The sequence below is a fragment of the Silurus aristotelis genome (assembly GCF_946808225.1).
Source record: "Silurus aristotelis genome assembly, chromosome: 5".
NCBI classification, from domain to species: Eukaryota; Metazoa; Chordata; class Actinopteri; order Siluriformes; family Siluridae; genus Silurus; species Silurus aristotelis.
The window spans coordinates 2,788,338-2,797,693 of NC_139578.1; the positions used below are offsets into that span (position 1 = coordinate 2,788,338).

The 9,356-nt window shown below is 42.1% G+C and overlaps 1 protein-coding gene across 1 annotated transcript in view; it reads right to left on the reverse strand.

Annotated features, from left to right (window-relative positions):
- epha4b (eph receptor A4b) overlaps positions 1-9,356 on the reverse strand; it is a 93,647-nt gene that overhangs the window by 25,811 nt on the left and 58,480 nt on the right. The window contains exon 8 of the mRNA XM_083541692.1: positions 8,632-8,740. Within this exon, the coding sequence (XP_083397818.1) occupies positions 8,632-8,740 (109 nt within the window). The remainder of the gene's footprint in view (positions 1-8,631; positions 8,741-9,356) is intronic.

Below are 9,356 nucleotides of genomic sequence, written 5' to 3' on the forward strand. Positions count from 1 at the left end.
CATGTCTTCCGACATACTTCACCTGGACAAGCAGGGTTTTATAGGGTCAATAAAAGAACGCTGACCATGGAAGCAGAAACTGATATAGTGGCCCGTGTGTGGTGGTAGAGACATAAAAATGGACAGCAGAAGCACAAGGGAGGGTCAGAGTATCTCCTACTGGCACTGCATTCATCTCTATTAAAAGCTCCCCAGCCTGATGTCCTTGCCAGCTGTCTTGATCTGGCTCTCAATTAGGACAGAAAAAATGGTTCGGGATATTCCCATAACTAGCGCTGCCCTTTCCACACTGCCCCTTAACGGATCATGGAGTCCACCAAGATCATCTTGTAATGGAACTCATTTCGAATATAGAGAACGGTCAATCTTATTTTACAGTGGACGACTGTCATGGCTGAAACCGTGTTGGATTTCATTGCGCTCAGGAATTAATGGATAATGCTTTGATGTCATGTACAAGGCCCAGCCGGAAATGGACGGATAATAAGCCTCTTGGGAAACTTGTCAGTCCATAAGCAGAATTTCCATCCTCAGTAAAAACATCTTGCCAATGACAGTCAATGACAGTGGACGGGTGATAGATAGTAGATTTAAATCATGTTATTTTTGGACACAAATCATTGGCCTTGAACATCTACTTATATACTACGTCTTATTGACATGGAAACCTAAGGTTTGGCTGATAATCTTTTCAGCAAACGTTAATGGTCAGCTTATCCTTCAAGCCATGTGCACAGTCTGTCTACAGAAGAACACTTTAAATTACTTTATTGAAATTAAATGTCAGTGAACCATTAAAAAAAAATGTTTAGTGTTTTTTTATTCTGCCATATAATTGGTTTGGAAGCCAAGCTATAAACATAATAATATAATAAAGCATATTTATAGTGAACAATAGGATGCTTACCACTAGGACTATTCATGTAACTGCATAATCCGACTCTAAAGATAAGGAACTTTCCCCATTTTTTGCACTAAATTCAGCAAAATTCAAAAATCAGCCAACTTGACTGTTTCCAGTATTATGCATTGTGAATAACCGGCCATGAAGGAATGAATAAAGGAATAAATGAAGGAATGAATGTATGAATCACCAGAGGGTGGTGGTAGTTTAGTGGTCAAGCCATTGGCCTCTAGACTGGAGGGTCGCAAATTAAAATCTAAGCACCACCAAACCCCCTTTTCTTTCCGCTCCCACTTACTTTGAAATGGTTTCTCAAAGAACGCTGCATCTTTTTCAAATTCCTTTTCGACATGAAAAGCAGCTGAACACGCTTGGATGAGAGTACTAACTACCACCATCTGTGATTGGCTAAGGCCACATGTCCTCGCCAAAAACAGAAACCATCAATACTCTTTTGTCCATGGATGCGTATACCATCGCTCCGATTCAACCTTGGGATTCTAAATTGCACGATCCCAATTATAGATAATTTTGTACCTAGAAATGCATAAACCTTGAATGTGGAGGTCATCAAAATAAGTTCTAAACTCATAAATAATCACCATTAAGTGTAATCAATCCTTTTTTCAAACAATTGAACACATTGTGAGAGACTGGGTTTTCCGAATACACCAACACTCAAATGGCAGATTTCAGCTTACAATCTCAGTAACCGTGTCCCCCTCCACATCCACGTCCGCTTTAAAGAGTTTGTCCTCTCTACTGAAAGACACAAAAGACGAGCTTTTGAAAGAGCAAGAAGCAACACCGATATGATCCACCGATTATGCCTAATTGTCCGATTTGATTACCTAGTGTTGGCGGCTTTAAATCCACACGCCTCAACTTTCGCTAATAAACTGAGAACCCTGAGATAAATGCCAACTCGGCCGGACGAAGCCACCGGGAGCTGAACTGATACGCGTTTTTTTTTTTTTTTTTTATGATACCATTTTAATGCAGATGCAGATGGTGCAGAACACGGCGCATTTTCTTTCGACTTTCATGCGATCTCCGTAGGCCTTCAAAAGGACGTCAAAAAATTGTCCGCTAATCAAATTACTACGATACAGAGCGCAGCATGGCGAGGAAATAGCGCCTGTGTGCCAATTAGCGTTATAAAGTGGGAGAGTGAGAGAGAGAGGCAGAGAAGACAGAGGACATGACATTGCTAGAGCGAGCCTATCTGCGGCTCCACATTTTCGGAAGGCTGTAATGCTTTAGTCACGCCGGCTGACGGAGGCAATGATTTGCACCGACGACAGGCCTTTAGGGCAGATTCGCTGATTTGGAACGCTTGCCTGTGTCAGAGCCGGGTCGTAGCAAATCTCTTTATTCGTCCTGAGTGGCCCGTGATGTTAACAGCAATCAAAACGAGCTGCTAGCGTTAAAAGCCTACAGGGGGCTTAAAGGAAAAGGGAAATTCATGATCTGCGCCTTGTCTTCCTTTTTTTTAATTCACGTATAATCTTTCATTTCTTACTTTCGTTGTTCTCTCGCTAGAACACTATCCACTGCACACGACTAAAAAAACAACAAAAAAGAGGACGATTTATTTCAAAGTCATTATTAGTGAAGGAAGAGATATTAAATGGAGATGTTGGACAAATGCACAGCCAAAAGGTGCAAGGGGAAAACATTCAATTTGGAGCCTATTCATTAGGGTAATTGTGGACGTGGAAGGCGATAATGAGAAAGGGAGGCCAGCTCACGAGGGCAGGTTTTTACTAGTTTGATTCACTACCGGCCAATTAATAAGGACACTCAACCGTAGCGAGCTGACCGGGATGCCCGTGTATGCAAGACTAGCAATAAAAAGCTCATTTGCTAAGCCCTAAGGAAGAGCTACGTGGAGCGACGACGACGGCGGTCTACGGGAGTTCTTTTTCGAATGAACGTGTAAATCAAAGCAACGTTTTCCAGTTAGCAAACTTGGGCCGGCTGCTGACCAGTAATGAGAATAGAAGATCGAAATAGTGATGCGAGAGTTTCAGGACGATCTCTTTGCTATATAATAGTCACAAACTGGAAGGCAGCATATGTTTGTAGATAAATTGTTCAGACGGTATAAGCGCACTCTTTATTTTACTTGCAAAAAAACAGGCTAGTTTTTTGTGCACTTGGCAGCTGGGAAAAGATACGATACAAAACATTTACGATACTCGAGGTTTGTTTTAACATCCTTGCAAGTCCAAGGCCACTCCATCGCATTGAGACAATGAGGACTCCATGATACCATTGGAACGCTCACGCTGCCTGGGTCTTCTGTTGGCAGATTTGAAAGTCTTCAGTGTTCAGCAGTAGAACAATGCCTCTCACTTGAATTTGTGAAATCATTTGGCAGTCTCATTCTGTCCACCGTCCTATGAACGAAAATGCTTCTCACATTCAAGAACTGGCACCTTTTCCTTTCAACACAGATGAACAAAAGTGCTACACAAGCATCGTTCTGGCTGATGAGTAGTACCACCATGCTGTTCAAAGTCTCCCAGACACTGAACTTGCATGCCAACTCCAATGTTCCTCAAGCCAGATTGGTTATTACAACGAATCCTTGAGTCGAGGCAATCTAATAGAGGCGAATTTTTTTTTTTTTTAGAAATGTTAGATGTATGAAAGCCATACAACACTTTAATGTTTTATTTTCCTCGGGTTCGAGAGATAATTAGCATACAAATGTGCATCTGTTTTACATACAGCTTCTTCATCATTAAATATCAGGTCTAACCCAAGGCATGGACCAGATGCTCCACTATAAACAGCACGGCACTCACAACGAATATTTGATTCTTTCTGATAAGACAGACTTGAAGGTCTTCGAGAAGACTTTGTGCTTGATTTTGAAGACAAGTTAATCTATAGCAGGCTTCCGAAGAGATTCATTGGTATGCTTCTCACAAACGCTCAGATTTGAATTCGGTTTAGTGACTCTGTGTACGGAGTTTGCGAGAGTTGGGTAAAGACAAACCTAGCTTACAATCTCGCATGCTGTCATGCTATGGGCTTTTTTTGGCTGTCAAATACAATATAAATGCTTTATTTACAGGTTCAACTGGAAATCACCCAACAGTCATGTGTTCAGCATGACAAGTAAAGCCTCCACATAGTTTGCTGGGCATTTACATCATATCGTTTGTGGGAAGCAAACCATAGATCATCTCTGGATGTGGTATGCTGAGGTCTTTACTACAAAAAATATTGACTATAATGCAGTCTACAATGGTTCAAATTTTTAGACCACACTGTACTTGTCTTATGCTAGCCTTATTCTTTCATATCTGAGAACCTAATTGGCTTGGTGTTGGTCAGCTGAAAGTTCAAATGATGAACTAGCTCGGCCTTTGGTAGCTTTTCTAATCATACTGTCAATTATTTAGCTAAAGGCACCTCATCAGACCCCAGAATAGATATGGGGCTAAGTTCAGTTGAACTCCCCTGCCTTAGTTCATCTGTGCTTCTGTAAACGCAGTGCCCCATCGGAGCGAGCTCGAACTCTAATAAAACACAGTGGGGTCAGCAAAAGTCTTCCGGAGAACCTCAATTTTCAAAAGCAAAGTTGAGAACAAACACGACAAAGCTGTAGAACTCAAGTAGCACATAAGACAGAATCAAAAATTTTTTTTAATTCAGAGGGGGGTAGCCTGGATATGGGGAACTAGGGAGTATGGAAATAGCGCTAACATTTTGCCAGGCCCACTGGGTAGGCTCGTGGGAGTTAGACACACTCTCCCATGTCGTTAGCATTCAACTGGCAGATTTTAATTGCTTCTCAGGGAAAGCGAACTGAAGAAAGAAAGGAACGAATCAGTCTGATGTGTGCTTACCATCTGGTAGCTCGGAGAGTGGAAAAAAAAAATTATGCATGTTTGAATGCAGTGCAGCATGCCAGTATGAACTTCATGCATGCTAGACAAGTACATCAAAGCTGTGAATTCTCACAACATAGTATGCTTCTCCACAGGGAGGTGTTTGAGCTGTGAAAGAGGCTTGTTAGTGGGATTGGCAAAGTCACAGACCACTAGTCTGGGCATCCTTGAATTTCAACCCTGCTTCTGTAGATGTAGTGCCATATGGTGATTAGCTCAGTAGCTCCATCCAACACACCCCAACACTGTCTAGAAAAAGACCGTCCCCCCATTTTTCTCCAGATCTAAGCAACCTACCAATTACCAACACCATAAAAATAAACAGTATAAATGTATAGCTTTTCAGAAACTATGTGGCCAAAGGTACCCTGTTGCTGTATTCCCTCCACTTGCTACAAAGCCATAAATGGATCTCCAACCTTCCCAAAGGCACTTTTGAAATCCAGCATTGCACCACATTCCGTTAGTCCAGAGGTGTCTGTGTTTTCCACAAAGGGCCGGTGTGGGTGCGGGTTTTCATTCCCACACCAATACTACCCGTTTAAATCTAATGATTTTTATTTTCAATAACTATCAGGTGTGGCCCTTGATTTGTTGGAATGAAAAACTGCCCTTTGTGGCAAAAGATTGGACAAACCTGGTCTAAGAGAATGAAAAAATGGGCACCGCTGCCTTAGACCCTTGAGGAGGACTTGATGACTCCAAATCTGACATGGTAGACATGCTTGTGGTGGAACAAATATCCCTTGACAATCTGAATAATGCCAAATGGAAAATGAAGAGGTACCTTTTAACCAGGCACTTAATACTAAGCATTAGTTTTAAAAAATAAAAGATCTTTCATCATTCCACAATGCACTTCATGAGGCCACCTGCCTAAAGGACCTTGAGGTCATAGCAGTAGTATGTCAAAGCAAGTGGACTTGGAAGCACTTGGAAGATATTGTTCTTATAAAGAATTGGTCTAAGCTCTGGCAGAAAATGTCTGGCAACCTCATCGGTTACTCCTCAGTGGTGTTTTGAATTAACATATTTATTTCAACACTATTAGAAACAAGCATCCTTTGGAATTTTGAACAGATATACATGGTACCTTTTTTTTAATAGAATGTCCCCATTGTAGGGCTTTGCACAACAGAGACTATCGGTTCCTTCAGAGACCAAGCCAGGCCAAAGAAAACCTTTTCTTTTCAAAATCTTTAATGACATTTTTAAAAGACCCTTGGTGACTGCAAAGCTTCATTACCCAAAACACACATTTATATTTGCAAATGAATCGTTTCTCCATGAAGAGCTTTTGGTGCCAGGAATTGATCTTCAGAAAGAATGTCAAAAACATTTCCATCACTAACAAAACAAATGCTTGTTTTTTGCAAAGACGATTTGCTCTGGAGGTTAACTGGCAGCTTGAAAAAACTTAAACACGAATGTTATATTTTTGCAGCTATTCCGGATCATTCCCCCCTCAAGTTACAGCCTTCTGACATGTAGCAACACATCAGAAGACACAGCTACTGTATTCGTAGAACAAAAGGTTCAACCTAGCTGGCTTCCAGCAAGAATTCCTTTATGCTTTTGCACCCGTGAGCTCTTATACTGTAGGTTGTTCATAGAAACCTACCACAGAATGTTTCAATTTGGTCAAAGATTCCAAGTTGAACCCCCTTAAAAAAGCAACATCTGTTAACCCTTCCAATGGAGTCACATTTAGCAAAAAGATATTAGCAGAGAAATGGTTTCATCCAGCACTCTTAAGGTCCTTCATAGTGTCCTTCAGGAGAGACCCTAGAAAATTGAGTTTCCCTTACAAAGACAGTTTCGAACCCATTCACGAAGCCAGGAACTTATATCCGAAGAACCCTTAAAATGGAATTTTTACACCACGTTCAAGCAAATAAAAGCCTGACAGCAAAAAAGGGAAGCGAACGAGGAACGGAGGGAGACAGAGAGCGGAAAGGAAAGTAGAAAGAAATGTTGAAAGGAACAATGAAATGATGACGGATGTTGAAAAGCGTGTTGCATGAAAGAAGCGATGGCAAGGCGAATCAACCCCCCCCCTGTATCTCTCTTTTTTTCTCTCTCATTCAGTGCCTTATCTGACTCTCTGAGAGTATCTTAGCCATTTAGCTCGCCGCACCGTCTTGTTCTAGGTCTGTCTCGCACTTCAGCTCTGCTTCTCTCCTTTCCTGTCTCTCAAGTGCTCCCTTTTCATCTTCTTTGAGAACACACACATCCAACTCAGTCCTCGCTGGCTGAGGGCTCTCTGACTCCCCTAATCCCGCTGCTTTACTTGTCCGGCATTCAATTTGCCTGAAGCTAAGAAAAAATGAAAAGCAATAAGGGAATTTATGGTGGCGTACGGACGCAAACGTAAAATTCTCCAGATTGCTTCGTTTGGCTTGCAACGGACCAATAAATACTGTGAGCTCTTCAATCGGTCCTCAGTACCCATAGTGGTCTCGGTGCCCTCGTCAAGAGTGCCAACCTTCTGTACGTTGAGCAACAAACATCCCACTTGTATTTTTAAAGGTCATTCTTTATTATTTTAATAAGCCCACGCTGAAGGCAAAACAAGGCTGCACGCACATTCACAGGGGGCACCGACCTTCATAAGTCAATGTACCAAAAGACATTGTCCTGGGTACATCAGGAGCTGTGCAACTGGCGCTATTCTGACCACGTGCATTACCAAATCTGCGCAGAAGGTCCTTGACACGCTTGACACATTCCAGAAGTGGCAGGAAAGCTGGGAGCGCTGTATTGCAACTCGTAGGGGACCTCAAAGGGGTTGTGTGTAAACCTAGAAAGTAATTTCTTGCAAACTTTTTGATACTACCTCGTATATATGTGTGTGTGTGTGTGTGTGTGTGTGTGTGTGTGTGTGTGTGTGTGTGTGTGTGTGTGTGTGTGTGTGTAAGCATTTTGAGTCTGATTAGGTCCGGCCCCATCCAATCCCTAAATAGAGCACTCAATGTGATAGACAATCACCTCCGATCAATGCTAACATTTTCAGAGACTTGAATAAGAGCTCGGTATTTTCTGAGAATCTCTATTTAATTCAGTCGGAGCAGATTCCTAAACAAAACAGCTCAGTGAATCCTTTTAGTTTGCATATACGTAAGGTAGAAAAAAAAAAATGCACCAAATCAAATCCGTACAATTCTGGCCCCTTACTTTTCCATACTTTTTCAGACAGAATTCAGGGCGCTGGACTTTCCCGATTCCTCCTGCCCGATTCATCCCGATGGATGGGGTTCTCTTAAACTGACCACTTTGTACAGCTGGGAATGGGGTTTAACAGCAGAAAGATCCATAAACTTACTGAGCAACTCAAGCACTTTGAGGATGGTTTTGGATTGGAATTAATATCAAGAGTCATTGTAGTAGACCCTTAATATTAATTCCGGTCCAAATCCATCTGGGTGGAACCAAATGTTCCACCCAGATGAGAATATGGTTCTTCTCAAGGTTCCTCTCAAGGTTTCTTCCTCATGATGTCTCAGCGTGTTTTTCCCTACCACAGTTGCCCCTGGCATAAAGACACTACACACTTGTTGCAGGGTCGCCGTATGTCAAATGTATGGCATGTCAAATGTCTCTGTGGAAGATTTGCCCAGTTTCACGCAGTTTCATTTAATGTTTGTTCTAACTTGTCGTGACAAAATAGCAGACGTGGTAGCGCACAAGATCAGATTAGCACCATTCAGCAACTTTTAGATACCAACCCATATTGTATCCATAGGAAAAAAGTACGATGTGTCCAAATACAATTGTAAAACAGGGCATAAAACTCAATCGACCCTCATGATCCTGAAATTCTACCTTCCGCTCACGACGAAGCAGGCGACGAGGAAGACCAGCAGCACCACTCCTCCTGCTATGGACACCGCCAAAATGGTGGACTGGTTCGGGTCCCCAATAGCCAGCATATCTAGGAGAAAGAAATCAAATTAGTGCTGTATTCCTAGATTTACCACTTGATTTCATATTTCTGGTATGGTTCTAATGGTATCTCCACCATTTATCCGAAGCCAGGGCTGAGCATGAGCAAGTTTCCTTCTCGGGTGAGAAAAAGAATAAATTACATTCGCTGAACATTCACTCGGCTGGATATTAAACGGTGCTGGACAAGAGGGCAAATGTTTTTTCATTGTATGGTTAAAGACCAGGTTTTGCCGTAAATGGGCAAAGAGGGCAAATACACTGAAAGATGAACAAAACCAGCTCGGTGCTACAGTAGATCATCCTCCAAAAGAGAGAGGAACAAAGGGATTTACGGCTTTTATTAATACGTTGCAATGAGGCATGAGCTTAAGCACCTCACGCCTAATTAAAAGAGTAATTAACGTGATGGATGCGAGGTATTTAAAAAAAAGTGACCTTGGACCGAGTCCTGCTGCAGGTTATAACGGGCGATAAGTTTCAGAGCTGAGTGTGTCGATTGCTAGGAGCAAAATGGACGGACAGATTTCCTCAATGTTTCAGGCAATTGAAACGTGCGAACGCTTCTTTCTCGCTCTCTCGGGAAACGAAGCCGAAGAGGGAAT